A 24,617-nucleotide genomic window follows, 5' to 3' on the forward strand; every position below is an offset into this window, starting at 1 on the left:
GCTCTATGGCTTACTGGAACCATGAGGGCTCCTAGAAAGAGGCTCATGACTTTGTTCCTCCATGGTATTTTTTACTCCCACACCACACTGAGTTATGTCAAAGGCTCATGGCAACTATGCACTGTAGTCAACATTCCTACCCCAACCACTAATTTGTTACTTTTAGCTACTGGAAACACTTCTGAGGTATTTATACATTATATAAGATTAACATTAAGATGGATCAGGGAATAGGGATTCAACCTGTGTTGGATGGGGCAACATTCCCCTTGAAGACTCCGGTTCGAACTCTGGATGTACTTCTGGATTCTGCCCCAAACCTGGCCATTGTTAGAAACTCAGATATATAAGCTAGATGCCAAATGGCTCCTTAAACCAAGGTTACAGTCACCAAATGGAATATCTAGCTGTCATTTTGGGGCAAGACAGCTCTAAAGTCTTATTTTTCAAATTAAAATGAATGTTTTAAAACAGTCTTTGCCAATCTGGTGCCTTTCAGATGTTTTCAACTATACCATGAGCCCAGGCCAGCAGGAGGGCACCAGCTTGGCAGAGACTGTTCTAAAGACTGCATACTACTCTATAGTACTATAATAGCTTCTGATCCACCTTTTTAAACGGAATGTAAAATTATATTTCATGGAAATAAAAGACCAAAAAGTTTTTTACTTTAAATTTATTCAGCTAGGAGAACGTATTTTACCCAGTGTGAGATAAGTAAGCCTTAATCTGAGTAACCATTATTTATAGCAGGCAGCTTTTGTTCACTTTCGACAATAATACACAGCAAATATGTAAAATGTGCTGCCTGAATAGCACTGTAGTACTAAAGTTAAGAGTAAGCACCAAGATCTCTGGTCCTGCATACTATTCCTCAAAACCATAACTGACCCCTTGTGTGCTCCAGAAACCAATGCAAAGTCTCTGGACATAAAACTTAAATTTATATTATCTTTTCATTTCATTAATCCTGCCCCATGCCTGCTTTAATCTCAAAGCAGTTTCATCTACATACCAGCCAATGATGCAAGTGACAACATACCAGTAGCTAGTTCTGATAGAGATATTGCACACTATCTTGGCCAAAGTTTTAAAGGTGATCTCTAGCACTACCTACTTGTGTTACCAAAACCAGCTTTTAAAATTAAATTATTTTACTTACAACCTTGAGATAATAGCCAATACAAAAATAATATTCTGTATGACCAATTGTCACTGGTCTGGGGGGGGGGGAGCGAGAAAATTTGCATCAAAATTGATAATTCAATTTCTTCATGCAGCCAACATTATCTTTACTGAAAAAATAGTTATTTATCACAGTGCCTTCCTAGAGAGAAAAATAAAAAAACTTTTGTGGCACTTTAAGACTAACAATGCCATTCATTCTAAGATGTGTATCCACTTATTTCTTTTGCCAACATTGAAGGAATGACTAATTCAACTAGAATATCCTTCACAAGCTATATGCAACAACTCAGATGTTTCATTGTTAAAGATAAATGTTTCATCTTACACTATCTGTAACATTCAGTTCTTGATGCTGGGAACTTGCAAGGGTCAAGAAAACTGATCCAAGAAGGGTAAAGGATGACACAGCAGCCAGTGTAGCATTTCAGGGACAAATTTCCCTGAATTCATCCACTCTTGCATTCTGTACAGCGATAAAGCTTTGCATTGGGAAGGGAGCAGTATAATACTGCTAATCGCTGCCTGATCAAATCTGAATAATACATTGCCAATGCTACATATAAGTGATCACTTTTATACACACAGTCCTTCATCCAACACACCCAGCAGAACAGAAGTTCCCATTATTTTGTAAACATATGACAAAAAAGCTGCCTTACAGCAATAATAATAATAATAATAATAATAATAATAATAATAATTTATTATTTGTACCCCGCCCATCTGGCTGGGTTTCCCCAGCCACTCTGGGCGGCTTCCATAGAAACCAAAAATACACCAGGCCACTGCTCATCTAGCTCAGTACCATCAACACTGTGGTCCTCCAGGGTTTCTGGCAAGAGACCTTCACAACTCTATCTAGAAATGACAGAAATTGAAACCTGGGACTTTTTGTATGCAGAGCATGTGATCTGTCACCGGGCTACAACCCTTTCTCAAAGGAGAAGATGGTAGATCATGCTTCTGTAGCTACAGACCTGAACACACTTCTTAGACAGTAAGCTACACCAAATGTAATGGTGCTTACTTCCAAGTAAACATGCACAGGGTTGTGCTGTCAGTCACTTTGTGGCTGTAGCTAACAGGCTTTAACACCACAACCAGCAAGCATCAACATACCACAAATGAACAGCATTTCTCACGTGGATTCATAGAATCAGATTTGGAAGGGACCCAGAGGGGTCATCTAGCCCAGCCCCCTGCAATGCAAGAGTCTCAGCAGCAGTGTCTAATGTTTAAAATCAAAGGTGCCAGACTTCAAGCTTAACAGGAAGCCACCTGCATGCCTGGCTTGGGGCCCCACTTCTCTGGAGTCCTTAGATGAGTGGCGCGCTCACCAAAATTTTATTCAGCAATGAGGAGGAGGAGCCAGCAGGTGCTTAGAGGCATCTTCCAACCACATGACTTGAAGTTTCCCGAAACCAAGCCCTTGAGTCAGGGCAGTGCACGCCCCAAAACCCAGGGAGTGTGAGAGTGGTTCCCAATTCCACTGGGGAAACTAAACGTCAAGAGGAATATGGACCCCTGACAGGGGAAACTAAACGTATACATGCGCACAAAGCAAAAGGACACAAGCTTCAGCTTGGGTTTCACACCCCTATAAAAACCTGTACATACCAATTTTGGAAGGTTTGAAGAACCTTAAGTGGTTATATTTGAAAACACCATGAAGATAAGGTATAGAGTTAACTATAATAACGTGCAGCACTATTTAGAAAACTAGGGAAACCATGGAGGGATTTTTTTTAGGGGGGTGGGGAGAGCTGGAGAGCCCAAAGTTAAATAATTGCACATTGGAAAATGCTGTTGTAACTTCTCCCCCCCCCCTCCTCCCGGAAATACATAAATGAGAACTTATTCAAGGGGGGATGGAAATAAAGATCCTAAGTGTGTGGGTAGAGAAACGCAGGACTGCCCCCATCCTGATGTGCAAGGCGGCGGGCGTCCTGTCACGTGTCAAAGGCAAGGAGGAAGCCGAGCGGCAGCATCCTCCCCGCGTGGCCGAAATATATAAATAAAAACTTAATTTTTTGGAAGATCCTAAGAGCGTGGGGAGGGGAACACGGGACTGCCCCATGCTGACGTGCAAGGCGGCGGGCGCCCTGTCACGTGTCAAAGGCAGGGAGGAAACCGAGGCACCTCCCTTGCAGCCGGTTGGCATCCTCCTCCTCCTCCCCGCGTGGCCTGGCATCCCCTCTCCGCCACCCGCACTCACTTGTCGCCCATGCCGCCGGCTTCGGCGCCGTGGCTGTTGTTGGCGCCGGGCTTCTCCGCCGAGGGCGCCGCCTGCTGCTGCTGTTGCTGAGGCGGCGGAGGGCCCTTTCCCGGCTCGTCCAGAATCCCCTCCGAGCGGGTGCATAAGGAGCGGGCGCCGCCGCTAGGCAGGCGGCAACCGGCGGCGGCGGCGGGATGGAGCCGCCTCAGCAACGGGCGGCGGCAGCAGCCAGGCCCGCCAACGGCCGCCGCTCCGCTGTGGCTGAGCCTCAGCAGGTCCCTCAGCAGCGCGGGGCTCCGGAGCCGCATCATCCTCTCTCTCCCTTCAGCTGCCGAGCGGGAAGGAAAGTGCCTCAGCCAGCCGCCGACCCGACGTCCCCGCTTCTCTCACACGCCCCGGCGGGGCCCGCCTCAGGGCGCGCGCCGCCGATTGGGCGGCGGCCGCCGTCACCGCCCGACGCTGTCGGAGGCCATTGGCTCAGCCCGCGCGTCAATCCTCCGAAAGCGGCCCAAGGCCCGGCGCCTCCTGCCCGCTTCAAGGGGAGGCTGGAAGATGTGGCGCACTTGGAGCTGGGCCTGCAGAGCGAAGAGGGGAAAGGAGGGAGCGGCGGGCTATGAGGGGAGATAGCCGAAGTCGAGCCAACTCCGAGGCTGCTTCCAGCCGACTCTTCCAGCCCTCAGAGATTTCGGGGTGTTTCCCCTGCTCCCCCCCCCCAGCCACAAATGTACAAGCACAATTAACACTTCTCACGTTGTTGTTGTTTTGTTTCAATAAACGCCCGTGGGCCTGAGGGGAAGGGAAATATTCGATAGGATTCCTGGCTCTCCCCACCACCAGCAGCAAATGTTGGGAGAAAAATAGCTTTTCAAGAGGGAATGGGGCAACAGGGAGTCAAACCAAGAAAACAGGAGAAGAGAACCTGACAGCTAGGTCACTAGTCCCTGGTGAGGCGGGCTGCAATCTCCCCGCCCCCAAACCGTTAGGGTTTTTCCCCCCACAGTTGAGCGATTCCTAAAGTCTGGGACGATCACTCCTCCCTCTACAAATTGACTATATTCCTGGGGCAGAGCCGTTGCTTAGTTTGTTACGAATGCACAATAACTGAGGTGGAGATTTTAAAAAGCAAGGACAGCCGAAGTGGCTCACTCCAAATATTGCAGGGGGTTGGACTGGATGACCCTTGGGGTGCCCCTTCCGACTCTACAATTCTATTAAAGGTTGTGGGTTGCCACAATCTGGACGCCACCACGCTGACTAGCCAGCCTCTTCGCAAAAAGGATTTGTGGTGGTGGCAGCTTTCCAGAGCTTGCACCCCAACAATACGTTAATCCTGGATGATATGCTGGTTTTGAAGCAATGCAAAATAATAATAAAAAATAATAATAAACCATTTTTTCGGTCGGTGCATGCTTGGATTGGATTGGATTTCATTTGCACCCCAGAAACAGGGTAGACATCGCCCCAAGACTGACGTATAATGTGTGTGAGAGAGAAAATCAGAGAAAAGAGAAGGATCAATAGCTTGCCCAGAGGCCTAAGTAGGGAGCTAAGTGGGGGGAGATCGGCCAGCAGGACTAGTGGGCAGGAAAACTTGTGTGGGCAGGAGGCAGACGCTCGAAAGGGCACGTAGGATTCGCCTGTGATTAGATTCCTGGGCATTTTAGCCCAGATGTCTTATTGCAAGTTCAACGTCATCATGCTCGGTTTTCCCTCTTCATCCCTCAAGCTCAGACATTTTTGGCATTCTCCTTTTTTTAAAAACTGCTTACAGTTTCTGTTTCTGGAAGTTTGCACAAACCCCAGGCGCTTTGGTCGAGTAACTGACACGAGCAGAAAGGGGAAAAGGCAGCAGATCTCTGAACCCCGACGGCGTCGTTTTCTTATTTATATCTTATTTGAAAACGGAAGTTTTGAGTTAAGAAGGAGAGAGAGTTCGGATCAACGCCGATAGAGAGGGATACAAAAAGCCGGCGGGGGGGGGTGCATTTAAAAATGCATATGCATTTAAATACATACATTTAAATGTGCATTTTAATACATATGCATTTAAAATGCATTTCAATGCACATGCATTTAAAATGCATTTTGATGCCTATGCATTTAAACATTTAAAAATGCATAGGCAGCAACATTTTAGAACCTTTCCAAATTTTCCGTGGGATTTCGCTAAAATAGACATGTTCTGTCATGAAATGGCGAAGTGCCTTTCTCTTTTTCGTTAGCGAAAGGGAAACAGTCGGCCTCATGGCAATAAAATGACCGTTTAGCACCTTTTAGCAAGGCTTAGTATCAGAAACAGTTAAAGTGTTCCTGAAGGTGTTGATCTGAGCACGTATTACATATGTAGCACTTTCTATTCCTGACTCATTTAAAATGTGTTAGGAATGGAGGGAACAGCTGTAAGTAATGTCACGCTGTAGTTACCATGGATACAAGTTACTTTTCATGACATACCAAATGTGCTGCCACCTTCTGGGGGAAAGGAGGAACCCACATTTACATTCATAGGGATATATATAGACACACAGCAGTAATTTATAACATAATCCTTAAGTAATTAGCAATTAATACATTTTGATCGAAATCTCTTCAACACCCAAACTACTGAAAATATGAGGGGTTAAAAAAAAGGTCTGTGACAATTTATAGATGATCCAGTCATTTATAGATCTCTGAGGTCCATATTCTTTAAATACTGTATACAAAATCCTGCTCCTGATACCATATTTCATCTCTCTCTAATTAGTATATCTCATATTTCATAGTTCTCTGGTTAGTATGGAAGTAGTTTAACAATTTGGGGTTATAACTGATAGCCTGGTTTTGTAGTGGAAATGTAAAAATATGGCATTTTAACATTCTTCTAGTAATTAAGATGTCTTAGGCTATACATATTCCAGTTTTCAAGTATCTAATTTATTTGGAAATTTCCACAACTTTATAAGGCTCACGTATCTTTACCACAATTCTGTGCCCTATAGCTTATGAACAGTATATCCATCCTACTCTATGACTCCTCACAAATTATCATTTGTTGATAGTTACATTTTCATCTCTGTAGTGCAAAGGAAACTTTGTAGAAAACCTTCTCTGGGAGAAAGGCAGCAGAGGGGTTTTTTCCAGTTCAGGCAAAAGCATCAACAAATGTTTGAGGGGAACTATAAATCAGCACATCAGATCTGCAGGACCAATATTATATAAGGAGCAGAAACTAAGGATTATCTTGAAAGTGACATGGAATGTTTTTACAATGCTATTTTAAGCAGTTTGGCCGGTTGCATCACATTTAATGTAGAAAAATAGCTTTCTGAACAGAAAAGCTAAAGATTCGGACACATAAATCCTGATTTCTAGAAGCAAATCATATTCCTCTCGGGAAACTTGACTCTAACTGGATTCAGCACATACCGTATAAATGTGAATAAAGGCAGAATACCCACTGGGCACATAATACCAACACAAAAGGTTGTTTTCAGCTCTGCATACTGAAAATAATATGTATTTTATTCTGGCACCAATTACAATTATTTGTCATTCCAACTCAAATGGGAATAGTTCCTATTCAACAGATTCCCTGGAGGAGAAGGAACAGAAGTATAAACAGTAACTATGGTAATTTTAACCTAGAAAACATGTAAAAGGCAAACAGTTGGAGAACAGCGATCTGATAGCCAGATTGCAATATGATAGATGAAGGGAGAGATTAAGAGATCATATGATAAAAACGAGGAAATTAGATATTATATAACATTATTTGTGCATTTTCCATTGCAAAATGATTTCACAGGCGCTAGACAAATGAAGGTTCTCTACCAGGGATAGCTGCAGTTTTCCATGGGCCTGCAGAACTCCTGCCCCATCATGTTACGGGGTCTCCCCACTTTAAGTGGGTCCAGTTGCCTTCACACATCCTCCCAACTCCCTCCATCTTTGACCCAGGCAGCTGCTGGGATGGGCCAAAGAACATTAAAGACTCATCATTTTAGCACTCTTTCCACAAGAATGATCAGTCTTGGTGGTTCTGGGAAGATCATACTAACACGTGGAGATGGTCCAAGATAACCCTAGCACACAGTAATCATTTTGGTTTTCTTTTCATTTTGTATCTGCACGTTTTGCTACTTCCCAGCAAAAGATAAGGCAAAGAACCTCCCTGAGTTCTTCCACATCTAGCTGCTCTGAGAAAAACAAGACAATGAGTGAGGCTCCACTGGTTAAATTACAGCTTACTGTACCTCAAACAAAGACCTTCAAAATTCACATTTGCGTCCAGGCCTCATGAAAATGCTACTTGCTCCTGGACTCTTCATCACTTCCCTCTTTCCCTCTGTTGTTGAAAACGTATTTACTGAAGTGTTTTTCACATAAGTATAACAACCATAAGCAAAAGCAAAACACAGAAACGAAAGCACATCTGGAAATCGGGAATTAAGTATGCTTCTTTCTTTTACAATCGGGTGCACGGAAGAAAAATAAATTGATTTCCTCATTAGACAAGCCATTTGGTCTGAAGGTACAAAACAACATGTTCCTTCTTGGTTTGTGAAAGGTATAAAACACCAGTTTGCAGCGAAGGAGTCTTTTTTTATTCTTGCCGCTTGCCAGATGCTAGCATTGCGTTAGCTTTTTTGCTAGGGCTGTTTCCCACACCTTACTGTACCACCTGTCCCAGGTGAGCCCCTTTAGGTGCTCTCAATGTTGGGCTATCAATGTTCTGGATGCTATAAGGAGATATCCCACTTATTTCTATTAGTAGCATATTGATTTGGTCCTGTATACAGATATAATAATGCTAATTCCAATGTTGCTACTATTCCCGAATTTGCTTCTTCTTCAATTTCTATGAAACCCATCATTTCCCTCTGTTCTAGCTTCTTTTTCATCATCTTGATTTTCTTTTCTCCTGCTTTCATTTATTTGTTTTAAGAATGTACAAACAAACTGCCTTCCATCCATCCATCCATGCATGAAAGACTCTATGTTGTTGTTTAGTCGTTTAGTCGTGTCCGACTCTTCATGACCCCATGGACCAGAGCAGGCCAGGCACTCCTGGGCTGGGTGTTCATCAGTATGCGGATGATACCCAGCTCTACCTCTCTTTCAAATCAGAACCAGTGAAGGCAGTGAAGGTTCTGTGTGAGTGTCTGGAGGCGGTTGGAGGATGAATGGTGGCTAACAGGTTGAGGTTGAATCCTGACAAGACAGAAGTACTGTATTTGGGGGACAGGAGGCAGGCAGGTGTGGAGGACTCCCTGGTCCTGAATGGGGTAACTTTGCCCCTGAAGGACCAGGTGCACAGCCTGGGAGTCATTTTGGACTCACAACTGTCCATGGAGGTGCAGGTAAATTCTGTGTCCAGGGCAGCTGTTTACCAGCTCCTTCTGGTATGCAGGGTGAGACCCTATCTGCCTGCAGACTGTCTCGCCAGAGTGGTGCATGCTCTAGTTACCTCTCACTTGGATTACTGCAATGCGCTCTATGTGGGGCTACCTTTGAAGGTGACCTGGAAACTACAACTAATCCAGAATGTGGCAGCTAGACTGGTGACTGGAAGTGGACGCCGAAACCACATAACACCGGCCTTCAAATATCTACATTGGCTCCCAGTATGTTTCCAAGCACAATTCAAAGTGTTGGTGCTGACCTTTAAAGCCTTAAACAGCCTCAATCCAGTATACCTGAAGGAGCGTCTCCACCTCCATTGTTCTGCCCGGACACTGAGGTCCAGCGTCGAGGGCCTTCTGGTGGTTCCCTCACTGTGAGAAGCCAAGTTACAGGGAACCAGGCAGAGGGCCTTCTCGGTAGTGGCACCCACCCTGTGGAACGCCCTCCCACCAGATGTCAAGGGAATAAACAACTACCAGACTTTTAGAAGACCTCTAAAGGTAGCCCTGTTTAGGGAAGCTTTTAATGTTTAATGGACCATTGTGTTTTAATATTTTGTTGGAAGCCGCCCAGAGTGGCTGGGGAAACCCAGCCAGATGGGTGGGGTATAAATAATAAATTATTATAACAAATTATTATTATTCATACCTTACTTGCTGATCTTCCTTCATCCCATCCAAACCCACTGGCATCCACTCTATCGCTTAACTTCACTTCTATTCCGGGGACGCGGGTGGCACTGTGGTCTAATCCACTGAGCCCCTTGGGTTTGCCAATCTGAAGGTTGGCAGTTCAAATTCCCATGACGGGGTGAGCTCCCGTTGCTCTGTCCCAGCTCCTGCCAACCTAGCATATCAAAAGCACACCAGTGCAAGTAGATAAATAGGTACCGCTGTGGCGGGAAGGTTAACGGTGCTTCTGTGCGCTCCGGTTTCCATCACAGTGTTCCGTTGCACTAGAAGCGGTTTAGTCATGCTGGCCACATGACCCGGAAAGCTGTCTGCGGACAAACGCTGGCTCCCTTGGCCTGAAGGCGAGATGAGCACCGCTCCCCATAGTTGCCTTTGACTGGACTTAACCCTCCAGAGGTCCTTTACCTTTTTTTACCTACTTCTATTTCAATTGATAGGACTATGCGTCACCTTTTTTTTTTTTTTTTACTCTTTGTGTTTTTTCTCTCGCTGGGTTCATTTAATTTCCCCCATTTAAAAAAAATTAATGCTTGCCCTCTGTTCCTCCTATTTTTCTCCTCTAAATTCCACTTTACACTTCTTCCAGAGCTCTGCGTTCCTCTAGTACGAATATCACGAGGTGGACTAATGAGACATATGCTGTCTCACGCCTCTGTCCAATTTCTTTGGCACAGTCATATCTGTGGAATCTGTTGCCTCCAGATATTTGCATGACTCAGTCCCTCCCAGATATCTCTTTTCATGCACTTTTCCCTAATTAACAGAGATATGTTAATTGAGTCTCACTTCCTCCATTGTCTCTCCTCACATCCTTCCTCTTTCCTTTTCCTCGTGTGCCATGTTTATTTAAACTGTAACCCTGTGGACAGAGTTTTATTGTTGTTTAGGTCAGAGTGTTTGATATTGTACAGTGCCTCCTTGAATTGTTTCGTTTTGCATTCTTTAATCTTTCTTTTCATTGGCAAACTCGCATAGTTCTGCATACCTAAGGGTGCATACCACAGTCAACAGCTCCATATTGCTTCACATAGATTGGCATTCAACCACCTCTGATTCTGGCAATATATACAAGTCAGACTGCAACAAAATGTTGCAGAGTATCATCACCACCTAGAAGGAATGTACAGTGGTGCCTCACAAGACGAAATTAATTCATTCTGTGAGTTTTTTCGTCTTGCGAATTTTTCATCTTGCGAAGCACGGTCAAGTCGCAACTGCACCTCTTCAAGCGGTTTTAAGAAAAAGGAAACAAACTTGCAAGATGTTTTCGTCTTGCGAAGCAAGCCCATAGGGAAATTCGTCTTGCGAAGCAACTCAAAAAATGAAAAACTCTTTTGTCTTGCGAGTTTTTCATCTTCCAAGGCATTCATCTTGCGAGGTACCACTGTATTACTATTCAAAATGCAGCATACAAGCTTTCAAATGTCTGTGCAATATGAGGCTCTACTGCTCAGGACAGGGGTAGAAGAGAAACCGTTCGAATTTCCAAAACAATGTGCAAAGCAAAACACAACTATCCTTTTAAAATCTGCACTTTTCTGAATTTTGCAAAGCACTTCTCTGTCCGGGTAATATGTACGAAAGTGCATATCCTAGGGTAAATGCACACGTTAGTGAAAATAGCATGCAAAAATGCATTGTATTGGGCAAAATTGCTTTTGCACAAAAAAATGTGTGTATTAGGCAAAATTGCATAAATTGATAGAATTGCGCTAAAGTGATGATGAATTTTCACATCACTTAAGTGGAAATGTATGTGGAGATGTGAAGAACTGAATTCAGGATTGGAAAACTGAGAAGGTGAAAGAAACCAAAACTGGCAGATCTGCTCCACCCCCAGCTCAGGCCCAAAGGGCGGGCAACCAGCTATCTTTGGCAAGCAGGCTAGGAATCTGGTGGCCTCTTCACTGCAAGGCTTTCCTGATTTCATAGAATAGAATCATAGAATCATAGAGTTGGAAGAGACCACAAGGGCCATCGAGTCCAACCCCCTGCCAAGCAGGAAACACCATCAGAGCACTCCTGACATATGGTTGTCAAGCCTCTGCTTAAAGACCTCCAAAGAAGGAGACTCCACCACACTCCTTGGCAGCAAATTCCACTGTCGAACAGCTCTTACTGTCAGGAAGTTCTTCCTAATGTTTAGGTGGAATCTTCTTTCTTGTAGTTTGGATCCATTGCTCCGTGTCCGCTTCTCTGGAGCAGCAGAAAACAACCTTTCTCCCTCCTCTATGTGACATCCTTTTATATATTTGAACATGGCTATCATATCACCCCTTAGCCTCCTCTTCTCCAGGCTAAACATGCCCAGCTCCCTTAGCCGTTCCTCATAAGGCATCGTTTCCAGGCCTTTGACCATTTTGGTTGCCCATTTAGTGGAGGCAACCTGCTTGGGAATCCAATATGAGCCTGTGGTATCTGATGAGACATGCAAGGAGAATTATGGGCTATGGCGTGACTGTCTCGGCTGAAACTTCCAGTCACCCCTTTCTCTGATCTGCAGTCATGGTGGACACAAGGAACCAGCATGACATGAAATTGGTACCTTTACTTAGGCAGAATCCACAGTTCTTGGAAGCACCTTAAGTGTGCCTTTGCTATTGTTATCAGCATTGCAAAACTAAAAAAAAAAAATATTAACTTCCGTCAGCAAGAGATATGGGAGGGGGAAACCCCCACCCCATAATCCAAGCTACATCCTATCCACCTAGTTCTCTTTGAAAAAGTAAAAAAAATGTTGATGGTGGTGTAACTCTTGGATCAACAGATCTGCACACGTGTCCAATCATTTGGACAAGTTCTTGTTTGACATTGATACATTTATCTTATCAACTTGACCTACGCTGATATACAGCACTCCTGGGCCAATTTATGTTTGTATATACACAAGGAGATTGCACCTGGTTAGCTAACATTGGTCTGGAGAACGAGCTGGCTATGTGGGCAAAGGCTTGCAAACGATGTGTCGCCATCCCCTCTTTCCAATGCTCTTGCCCTGGTTTTGCTACCACTGCCACATCGACATGAACATTGAAGTTGCACGTCTTTCCTCAAAGAACTCTAGGAAGTATAGTTTGTTAATGGTGCTGGGAGGAGTAAACAGCAGTTCCTGGATGCTGTGGGAGAAGTCACGGGCTTGAAATGTGCTCAAGATATAAGATGTGTAACTCAGCAGAAATACAGCTTATAAGCAGAAATGCTTATGATTCTATGCAAAAAAATTAATTAGAGGAGTGTGCATTGGTGAGCAGGCATGAAATACAGCATGGGAAACCTATGGCCTCTAGATCAAGAAAAGGCATCCTCAAGCTCAGGGGATGGACATCTGTGACTGGCTCTCAGAACTCTTTCCAGGCCACTAGATTCATCCCTCAGGTATTTTCGACTGGTTAGAATACCGTATTTTTCGTTCCATAAGACACACCAGACCATAAGGCACACCTAGTTTTTGGAGGAGGAAAACAAGGGGGGGGGGCAATATTCTGAATCCCAGAAGCCAGAACAGAAAAGGGATCTGGCTTCTGGGATAGCCTCTGACTGTTCTGGCTTCTGGGATAGTCGCGTGAAGCCTCTTCAGGGCAGTGGGATGAAGGCTCCCCCTGCCTGGAAGAGGCTGCGCGCGGCTAAGGCAGAAGCCAGGACAGCAAACAGGATTGCTGCACAGGTTGAACTGCTAGGTTGGCAGGAGCTGGGACAGAGCAATGGAAGCTCACCCCCATCAGGGGGATTCAACCCCCTGACCTTTTGATTGGCATGCCCAAGAGGCTCAGTGGTTTAGACCACAGCGCCACCCGCACCCACAAGGGTGTAGTACATGTTCTTGATGCTATTTCTGTTGTCTGGTCTTTGACTGCAATAAGGATCGATTGCATCAATTGACCCTTTCACACAAACACTTGCACATGTGTAGAGACAGCTTGTGCCTGTGTTCAGTGTACAATGTGTGAACAAGCCTACTGCCATCTATTCATGGTGGTGTTTCTATGTTATCATCTACTTTAAATGGACACTCCCGGATGATGTACTGATTTTATTTTTACTGGCACTCCCAGCATGTTCAGTCTTCTGCGCCTTTCCTGTGTGGTTGCTAAATACATTCGCTTCCATTAATTTCTGCCCATTTTGCCTGCTGTCTCTTATCAGTGCTTCCACAGCCATGGCAACAGTCCAGCTAACAACCATTGATTGAGCTATGGACATTTGCTTCCTGCAAAGGAAGCGGATAGTGATTCTACTACCCGACCATTTCCACCTGCTGATAGTGGTAGCTGCAACTAACCAGTGTTTATTGCCCTTGAGGAAACTAGGGTTGTTTGTCTAGAGAATAAAACAAAAGTAGCAGCAATGTGGCAAAGCTTCTGCTGTAACCTCAGACCTTCCAAGCGTCTCTGTTTTCCAGGGACAATCCTGGATTTACAGAAGCTGCCCAGGTTTCTGTTTTGATCCTGGAATGTCCCGCTTTTCCTTAGGACGTCCCTATTTTCATCTGAGAAAGGTTGGAGGGTATGGAGTTATGCGGCCCCCGAGCCAAGGAGATAAGTAAATATACAACCTTTAGAAGACATCTGAAGGCAGCCATGTATAGGGAAGTTTTTCAATGTTTAAAGTTTTATTATGTTTTTATATATGCTGGAAGCGGCCCAGAGTACCTGGGGCAACCCAGACAGATAGGTGAGGTATAAATATTACTATTATTATTATTGAATAGGATGTTTTCATCGGAGAAATGTTGGAGGGTATGAATAAAATAAATAAAATGAATAAAATATTGAATAAATATTGATAAAATATTATTTGAATAATATTGAATAAAATATTAGGGAGTCCAGGCAAGTCCTGCCTGCATAATTGATCACAGATGTGGCACATGCACACCATTCCATTTGAATAGCAATATTTCAGGGGTGACCCCCTTGACCATTTTATTTTTGGGGGGGTTATTTTTAAATGTTTAATGTTTTGTTATGTTTCTATATATGTTGGAAGCTTCCCAGAGTGGCTGGGGCAACCCAATCAGATGAGTGGGGTATAATTTATTATTATTATTATTATTATTATTATTATTATTATTATTATTATTATTATTGTCGTACCTCAGAAGTCAAACAGAATCCGTTCCAGAAGTCTGTTCGACTTCCAAAATGTTCAAGAATCAAGGCACAGCTTCCGATTGGCTGCAGAAAGCTATATATAACATTCAAATCTGATTCATCCATTTCATTAAAAACCCAGTTAGAGAGTCTTACTGAAGGAGTCAAAGGACTGCATAGTGCCCAAAAGGCAATTAATTAATGCATCCTGGGGAAGGAGAAGGGAGCGGACAAGACTAAAGTCTCAAAAGGGGTGGGGTATCAGTCATCTTTTACTTTGATGAGAGCTACGTATACTACGTTAGTTAAATATTACTCACAAGACTCACACAAGAGTGATAGAGAGGTCTTGTGTGATACCTCTATGTTATGGTTTTTTATTTTTCACAAGCTGAAATTACAGGGTGGTATCCAACCATCCTCTTCTATGCAGACTGACTGAAATACATGGATTTAAGTTATTTAAGTACGTGCTGTGTGGTGGTGTTGAGAGAACCGTTCCTTCACACTGGGCTGTTGAAATTTGGACTTGCCGCCAAAAACAAAATGGCTAGTTTCTGCTCCGGCGAGGAACAAACTGAAGTAGGGGCATGGCAATGGAGACCACCCACCAAAATATCACCACATATGTGACAAATTACCCACTCCAAAAATCATACAGCTGGAAGGGACCCCAAGGGTCATCTAGTCCAACCTCCTGCAATGCAGGAATCTCAGCTAAAGTATCCAGGACCTCTGCTAATGGGTGTGGGTGGGTGTTGAGAGAGAGAGAGAGAGAGAGAGAGAGAGAGAGAGAGAGAGAGAGAGAGAGACTGGTGTTTTGGTGATGGGGTTTCTGTAAAACCCTGTGTGCATGAATCACCTCACCTTTTTCAATTTATGTTTTGCAGACATAAAATAAAGGCAATGGGAAATCAATGTGTTGCTCTCCAGAAATTGGAACTACAACTCCTATCATCCTTGAACATTGGCCATTCTGGTCAGGACTCAGAATGGCTGCTTGTTAGAGCAGGCTGTTTTAGCTTTAATGGGCCAGTAGTCTGACAGGGACGTGGGTGGCGCTGTGGGTTAAACCACAGAGCCTAGGACTTGCCGATCAGAAGGTCAGCTGTTCGAATCCCCTCCTGCCAACCAGCAGTTCGAAAGCACCTCAAAGTGCAAGTAGATAAATAGGTGCCGCTCTGGCGGGAAGGTAAACGACGTTTCCGTGCGCTCCTCTGGTTCGCCAGAAGCGGCTTAGTCATGCTGGCCACATGACCTGGAAGCTGTACGCCGGCTCCCTCGGCCAATAAAGCGAGATGAGCGCCGCAACCCTAGAGTCAGTCACGACTGGACCTAATGGTCAGGGGTCCCTTTACCTTTACCTTTTAGTCTGACAGTATATGGCAGTTCCTAATATCTAGCAGCAAGAGCTCTGTGGTATAAGGCTGGCAGTCAGCTGATGCTTGTGAGCTTGATCTTTTGTTCTTGAATTTCTCATTTCATCTGTTCAACAGAAGTCTTACAATTCCAGAATGCTGAGCTTTTAGAAATGTGTCGGGCATCAAGAGACGTGCAACAAAATTGCTTAAGCTGGCAGTGCAGGAAAACATCTATGAAAATCAACAAAAATAATCCCTTTTAAAAAAGCCATGTAACTTGACTTTTCTTCTGGTATCCATTTTTGTTTGGAAAGCTTCCCCGCCCCCCATACGTGAACCTCGTGTCTAATAAAGGATTTTGTTTCTTCTGTATAGGGGGAATTTTATCTCATGTTTCTAGTTTTTGACAGCATGCTTACCTGAAACATCACACAATGTTCCCTTGCAGTATAAGGTCATTCACCTGTGTTTGAACAAGATTCTAATCTTCCAAACCGTTCCTAAGCATGAAAATTCCGGTGATGACTGAAGGTTTATGACATTGACCGAGTTATAGGAAGGAGAAATAGTTAGGCCTGTCCCGATTAATAATTGACAATGCCACATAATTATTTTATTACAAAGTTACTACACATGCTCTATGCCGTGAGAGGGCATATGCTATAACAACAGGCAGAGGTAGAGATGCATGCTTTAACACTGATGGAAATAGTTTTCCTGCTGTAAAAGTAACTGCCCATCTTGTAACAGATTCCCACCCCCCATAATAACTTTGCTTTCTACGGAAATCAGCAAGTTTGAGCTTGCTGATCATAAGGTTGGCGGTTCGAATCCCTGCGACGGGGTGAGCTCCCGTTGTTCTGTCCCAGCTCCTGCCAACCTAGCAGTTCGAAAGTATGCCAGTGCAAGTAGATAAATAGGTACCGCTGCGGCGGGAAGGTAAACGGCGTTTCAGTGCACTGTGGTTTCTGTCACAGTGTCCCATTGTGCCAGAAGCGGTTTAGTCATGCTGGCCACATGACCCAGAAAGCTGTCTGTGGACAAATGCCGACTCCCTTGGTCTTGAAAGTGGAGATGAGCGCCACACCCCATAGTCAAATTCAACTCGACTTAACCATCCAGGGGTCCTTTACGTTTACCTTATCTACAGAAATGAACAGGAAATGGGGACCTGTGGAAATCCTCACTGCTCCCTATAGGTAAAGGTTTAATAAATTTTGTTGTGTATTTGAATTAAGAAAAGCAATCACCTTGGAGTGCCTCAAATGTGCCCAGGCCATTTGGTCTCAAATGTCACATGTCTTTCACTGTTACATGGCAATTCCCGCCCCCCACCAGTTGGAGTAAAATAAAGACACCGGACACCAGAATTTAAGGTTAATGGGCAACAAATGGCCACAACTTTATTGGTTACAGATAAGAGCGGTATTGGCTTTAGGCATTGGTCCTATCAGACTATCCGGGATAAAACCGGAAGGGGTTAACACCAACAGGGGGAGCCCCTGAGATGCACATCACTAGGTGCTCCCTGAGGGGTCACCGCTCGGGAGCGCGCTTTAGGCCCTAGCCGCCATAGGTTTCGGACGAGGCAACGCCCCCCGGAATCCTTTATCGGACTACCCCTAAATATTTGGGGGAGGTGATGGCGCTCCTCCTCCCCGACTCATCAGCATAATAATACCCCTATTTCTCCTGGCAATCTGACTTTTGTCAGGCTGTTGACATTCCTTCCTTTATCTCACCTCCCTTGCTTCTTCTTTCTTCCAGGAAGTTTCAAGGATAGATGGTTTTACACTCTGGTCCTAACTCATGATGAACTTCGAATAACATCCTGGAGGGTCATTTGTGCCACACATGATCTATGCTACAAAGAGCATAATGGGTGTAGACATATAAAAGACAGAGGTAGATGCATGCCATTTTCCTAAGGAAAAGCGAGACATTCTGGGATCAAATCAGAAATTGGATGGCTTCTGTGAATATGGGACTGTCCCTGCAAAATAGGAACACTTGGAGGGTCTGCATAAGTAGAACTACCCTGACAGCTGCAGATGGAGGGCAGTACAGTTGTACCTTGGATCCCGAACGCCTTGCGAGTCGAACATTTTGGCCCCTGAACTCCGCAAACCCAGAAGTGTGTGTTCTGGTTTGCGAATGTTCTTTGGAATCTGAACATCCTCTGCGGCTTCCTATTGGCTGCAGGAGCTTCCTGCAGCAAGTCAGAAGTCATGACTTGGTTTCCAAACATTTTGGAAGTCAAACAAACTTCCAGAACTGATTCCATTTGACTTCCGAGGCACCTCTGTATATTAATTTTAACAACAACAACATCTTGACTTGTAGCCATTCATAGCCCTATCCTCCCATAGTACAAGCCTATGCATATTTACTCTGAAGTAAGCCCTACTGAGTTCAATGAGATTTTGCTCTTATGGTAAGTGGATTTTGGATTGGAGCCTCGTGTAAAGATAGATCAATATTATGGGGCCTGTGTAAAACAGCTCAGAGTGAATTACAAGCTCACTGAATTTTAAGTAGCAAATTCTCACCTTGAATTTTATCCTACAAGGAAGTGGTCAAATATTAACAGTATCTGTTTGAGCTCCCTGGAACTTGAATTTAACAAGATGAAACTGTTTCTCCAAATGTTCTTCGCCTTCCACCCAATCAAGCAGTTACGAGGGATAACCTCTGTGTGCAGACTTCATTTATGAAACCAGCCTGCTTATTCCAGTTAGGATCAACAGCTACTTAACCTTCAGGTCTTATCTCCAACTGAAGAGCAACGGCTCATAAATTTTTCAAAAAGGAAGATATAAGAACGTTAAAACAAACTTCCTAGAAGGCTTGGTTGAAAGAAAATGTCACAAATCTAAATCTAAAAGAGATGTGGAGACCAGTGCCAAACAGTATATTGTGGGTGAACATGACTTAGCAATCATAAAATCTAATTTGGGCAGAGTTCACGAGCTGCTTACCATTAACATGATGAGGAACATGTTCGTTTTCCTACACAACTTTTAAAAGACATCCGAAGGCAGCCCTGTATTGGGAAGTTTTTAATGTTAGCCATTTTATTAGGTTTTTATATTTTACTGGAGTAGCTGCGGAAACCCAGCCAGATTGGGGGGTTTAAAGAATAACATCATATCATCATCAATTAGTTTTTGATGTATTTGGCTGTCAGCGCTGCCCAAGGTCCCAGCTCACACAAGACCAACGCTGCTTCTTGCTCAAGTTTAAAAGTCTTTATTGAAGTTCAGTCTCATTTCCAGACGCGCAGCGCGCAACGCTACATCTATCCATCAGACCGTAGAAGTCCCATCTGAATCTCCTCCCCCCTGACACCAGCTTAAGATTCTAGCCTTACTCCACCTCTTCCTCTGTTCCTTCTTTCTCTGGGTCCTTCTGCTAGTCGGAGTCTCAACCCTCCGAGATTCCTCTGACGCTGATTCTCCCGACTCCTCCCCCCCCTCTTTCGGGCTTTAGGACCTGGCTCCCAATCCGGGTTTTCTGCTGTCCCGCGCTCCTCCACATTTGAACTTGGCGCGCGTGCGCAGCCTCCCACTTTCCTTCTGACCGTTACACTTGTGTCACTGCTCCCCCTTTCGGGGAGGCTAGCTGGACCTGGCCTTCCCTCCGTCTCCCCACTCCCCGATGGAGGAGAAGCTGGTCCTGACTCACGTGACTCTTCCCCCCCACTGTGCTCTGGTGAGGGAACTGGCCCTACTCCTCCGCTACTCCTTTGGGACTCCCCTCTGGTTCCTTGTTTATGGATCGTCCCCTCTGGGATTCGCCTCGCCCTTACCATAGGCGCCCCCTCCTGGGAATCTTCAGATTCGCTGGAGAAGCTCATGGAATCTCTCGGTCCACTGTCATATTCCCCTACGCTCCCCTCTGATTCCTCTCCTCCGCTCTCTATTTGCTCTCTCCCCTGCTCTTCTGCTCCTGAGCCTCTGACATTGGCATATTCCTGTTGATCTTGGTACACAATTTATTAATATAACTTTAAAAATAAAAATAAAAAACAAACCTTTCATGTCCCCTTTCCCCCGCAAAATGGAAGTCATTTGGCAACTGATTTAAATGACAGCTCAGGGGAGGGACATTAAAAAAACTGTCAGCTAATCAGAACTACTCTGATAGCAGTTTGGTATAGATCTGGTCCCCCCAAATCTATAACAATATCTACATACACACACATACACAAGCGCCTACTCCATAGTTTGAACCACAGCTGCTGAAAGGTTTGGTTTTACTTTCATTTTAATTGTTTATTTATAACTTGCCCTGGGGGAAAACCCGCAGTTTTCTTTTCTCCCAAGTCACTGAAATGTAGTTTACTGTTGTTAGCCGCTTTGAGCCTGGCTTCAGCTGGAGAGGGCAGGATATAAATAAAATTTTATTATTTTTTTAGGAGTAGTAGTAGTAGTAGTAAAAGCTTGAGATTTCTCCTTTGTAGATGAAACTGCTGCCAATGAACTGAACGACCTTAAGTGATATATTGGCTACATCAGGTGTAACCCGTAAATGGAACACAAGATACAGAAAAGTCATGCATCGCGATGCCCAGAGATTGGCTCCAAGCGACAGCTCCATAGGTCATATAGCTCACATATCGTCCCGTGACTGTGCCTTGCAAGCTCTCCACATAACTCTGGCCAGCCCAGTCCTGGACAATAGACAGCCTCCCCCAGTGCCCTGTTATATCCGAGTTCACACTTTGAAACTATTGATACAGTCACATGCCCAAACATGCCTGCTTGATAAATGGCATAGTGATAGCTTTATGAGAGCAATATGGGTCAAAGCCCAAAATATATATGCTTTGCAAGAGATATGTAGCAGAGAGAGGAAATCACAGCAAGAGGGCAGCCAGCAGCTGTTTACCACTGAACCACAAGGGTCATGTGAGGAGAACAAAATTAATACTCTGACTAGCTGTGACCTAACCGGCGTTTGTGTGACACAGAGAGAAAGAAACTAGCTCACAAGTGCATGCACAGAGACACACACAGGGAGAGAAAGCCTTGCTAACTCTCTCACACAAAGGTCTAATGTTATGTCATATTGTTCTTTGTTGTTGTTGTTGTTTAGTCGTTTAGTCGTGTCCGACTCTTCGTGACCCCATGGACCAGAGCACGCCAGGCACTCCTGTCTTCCACTGCCTCCCGCAGTTTGGTCAAACTCATGCTGGTAGCTTCCTCAGTAGCATGTTGGATGCTTTCCGACCCGAGGGGCTCATCTTCCAGCGTCATAACTTTTATATGCCTGTTGTCTTTGTCCATGGAGTTTTCTTGGCAGGGATACTGGAGTGGCTTGCCGGTTCCTGCTCCAGGTGGATCACGTTTGGTCAAAACTCTCCACTATGACCTGTCCATCTTGGGTGCCCTGCACGGCATAGCTCATAGCTTCTCTGAGTTATTCAAGCCCCTTCGCAACGGCAAGGCAGTGATCCATGAAGGGGCATATTGTTCTTACCCTAACGGAAAACTATAAGGGGGAGGAGTCCACTGCCATTAGCTGTGACAGAAAAGGCTGAAATGTGTCATAGGTGGAATCGGTGGAAACAGAAGACTTTTTATCATCGGAAAAAGAATTAGCCCTCGACGACTGAACTTGCAGAAAAACCTTTTTTTGACGAAATCCCTAAGCCGCGCGGTCACAATTTCAGCAAAAATCTGACGTTCGGCAGTTTACTCAGAAATGGTGCCAAACTGTTAAAAATGCTCCCCTGAGAGGTTTTTCGGTGGAAACAGAAGGCTTTTTATCATCGGAAAAAGAATTAGCCTTCGACGACTGAACCTGCAGAAAAACCTTTTTCTGAAGAAATCCCTAAGCCGCTTGGTCACAATTTCAGCAAAAATCTGACGTTCTGCAATTCTCTCAAGAATAGTGCCAAACTCTTGCAAATGCTCCCCTGAGAGGTTTTTCGGTGAAAACAGAAGGCTTTTTATCATCGGAAAACAAATTAGCCATCGACAAATGAACTTGCAGAAAAACCTTTTTTTGATGAAATCCCTAAGCCGCGTGGTCACAATTTCAGCAAAAATCTGACGTTCTGCAATTCTCTCAAAAATAGTGCCAAACTCTTGCAAATGCTCCCCTGACAGGTTTTTTGGTGTAAACAGAAGGCTTTTTATCATCGGAAAAAGAATTAGCCCTCGACAAAAGAACTTGCAGGAAAACTTTTTTTTGAAAAATCCCTAAGCCGCGCGGTCACAATTTCAGCAAAAATCTGACGTTCGGCAGTTTACTCAGAAATGGTGCCAAACTCTTGTAAAGGCTCCCCTGAGAGGTTTTTCGGTGGAAACAGAAGGCTTTTTATCATCGAAAAACGAATTAGCCTTCGACGACCGAACTTGCAGAAAAACCTTTTTTTGAAAAATCCCTAAGCCGCGCGGTCACAATTTCAGCAAAAATCTGACGTTCGGCAGTTTACTCAGAAATGGTGCCAAACTCTTGCAAATGCTCCCTTGAGAGGTTTTTCGGTGGAATCAGAAGAGTTTTTATCATCGGAAAAATAATTAGCCCTCGACGACTGAACTTACAGAAAAACTTTTTTTTGAAAAAATCCCCAAGCCACGCGGTCACAATTTCAGCAAAAATCTGACGTTCGGAAGTTTACTCAGAAATGGTGCCAAACTCTTGCAAATGCTCCCCTGAGAGGTTTTTCGGTGGAAACAGAAGGCTTTTTATCATCAGGAAAAGAAGTAGCCCTCAACAAATGAACTTGCAGAAAAACCTTTTTTTGAAGAAATCCCTAAGCCGCGCGGTCACAATTTCAGCAAAAATCTGACATTTTGCAATTCTCTCAAAAATGGTGCCAAACTCTTGCAAATGCTCCCCTGAGAGGTTTCTTGGTGGAAACAGAAGTGTTTTTATCATTGGGAAATGAAATAGCCCTCGACAAATGAACTTGCAGAAAAACTTTTTTTTGAAAAATCCCTAAGCCGCGCGGTCACAATTTCAGCAAAAATCTGACGTTCGGCAGTTTACTCAGAAATGGTGCCAAACTGTTGCAAATTCTCCCCTGAAAGGTTTGGAGGTGGAAACAGAAGCCTTTTTATCTTAGGAAATGAAATCAGCCCTCGAAGACATAACCTGTGAAAAAAAAAATTTCTCAGCCCCGGGGTCACAATTTCAGCAAAAATCTGAAATTCTCCACTTCTCTCAAAAATGGTGCCAAGCTCTTGCAAATTCTCCCCTGAAAGGTTTGGCGGTGGAAACAGAAAGCTTTTTGTCATAGGCCAAGAAATCAGCCCTCGAAGACATACCCTGTGAAAAAAAAAATTTCTAAGCCCCGGGGTCACAATTTCAGCAAAAATCTGAAATTCTCCAATTCACTCAAAAATGGTGCCAAACTGTTGCAAATTCTCCCCTGAAAGGTTTGGCAGTGGAAACAGAAGGCTTTTTATCATTGGAAATCAAATCAGGCCTCAAAGACAAAACCTGTGAAAAAAATTTTTTCTAAGCCCCGGGGTCACAATTTCAGCAAAAATCTGAAATTCCCCAATTCACTCAAAAATGGTGCCAAACTGTTGCAAATTCTCCCCTGAAAGTTTTGGCGGTGGAAAAAGAAGGCTTTTTGTCATAGGCCAAGAAATCAGCCCTCGAAGACATACCCTGTGAAAAAAAAATTTTCTATGCCCTGGGGTCACAATTTCAGCAAAAATCTGAAATTCTCCAATTCACTCAAAAATGGTGCCAAACTGTTGCAAATTCTCCCCTGAAAGGTTTGGCGCTGGAAACAGAAAGCTTTTTGTCATAGGCCAAGAAATCAGCCCTCGAAGACACAACCTGTGAAAAAAAAAATTTCTAAGCCCAGGGTTCACAATTTCAGCAAAAATCTGAAATTCTCCAATTCACTCAAAAAGGGTGTCAAACTGTAGCAAATTCTCCCCTGAAAGTTTTGGCGGTGGAAAAAGAAGGCTTTTCATCATAGGAAATGAAATCAGCCCTCGACAACTTAACGTGTGAAAAAAAAAATTCTAAGCCCTGGGGTCACAATTTCAGCAAAAATCTGAAATTCTCCAATTCACTCAAAAATGGTGCCAAGCTCTTGCCAATTTTCCCCTGAAAGGTTTGGCGGTGGAAACAGAAGGCTTTTTGTCATAGGCCAAGAAATCAGCCCTCAAAGGCAAAACCTGTGAAAAAAAAATTTTCTCAGCCCCGGGGTCACAATTTCAGCAAAAATCTGAAATTCTCCAATTCACTCAAAAAGGGTGTCAAACTGTGGCAAATTCTCCCCTGAAAGTTTTGGCGGTGGAAAATGAAGGCTTTTCATCATAGGAAATGAAATCAGCCCTCGACAACTTAACGTGTGAAAAAAAAAATTCTAAGCCCCGGGGTCACAATTTCAGCAAAAATCTGAAATTCTCCAATTCACTCAAAAATGGTGCCAAACTGTTGCAAATTTTCCCCTGAAAGGTTGGGCAGTGGAAACAGAAGGCTTTTTATCATTGGAAATGAAATCAGCCCTCAAAGACAAAACCTGTGGGGGGAAAAAATTCTAAGCCCCGGGGTCACAATTTCAGCAAAAATCTGAAATTCTCCAATTCTCTCAAAAAGGGTGTCAAACTGTAGCAAATTCTCCCCTGAAAGTTTTGGTGGTGGAAAAAGAAGGCTTTTCATCATAGGAAATGAAATCAGCCCTCGAAGAAATAACCTGTGAAAAATAAAATTC

General features: G+C 44.1%; 1 protein-coding gene across 2 annotated transcripts in view; it reads right to left on the minus strand.

Annotated features, from left to right (window-relative positions):
• Window positions 1-3,807, minus strand: part of GLS (glutaminase) — a 79,286-nt gene extending 75,479 nt beyond the window's left edge. The window contains exon 1 of one of the 2 annotated variants that reach the window (XM_053360732.1): window positions 3,404-3,806. In XM_053360732.1, coding sequence (XP_053216707.1) covers window positions 3,404-3,714 — 311 coding nt within the window. In that variant the 5' untranslated portion in view covers window positions 3,715-3,806. Of the gene's footprint in view, window positions 1-3,403 lie in introns of both variants that reach the window. The other variant, XM_053360741.1, reaches the window with a different exon arrangement.
• Between the last annotated feature and the right edge of the window lie 20,810 nt (window positions 3,808-24,617).

Source organism: Podarcis raffonei, chromosome 1, assembly GCF_027172205.1.
Source record: "Podarcis raffonei isolate rPodRaf1 chromosome 1, rPodRaf1.pri, whole genome shotgun sequence".
Taxonomy (NCBI): Eukaryota; Metazoa; Chordata; class Lepidosauria; order Squamata; family Lacertidae; genus Podarcis; species Podarcis raffonei.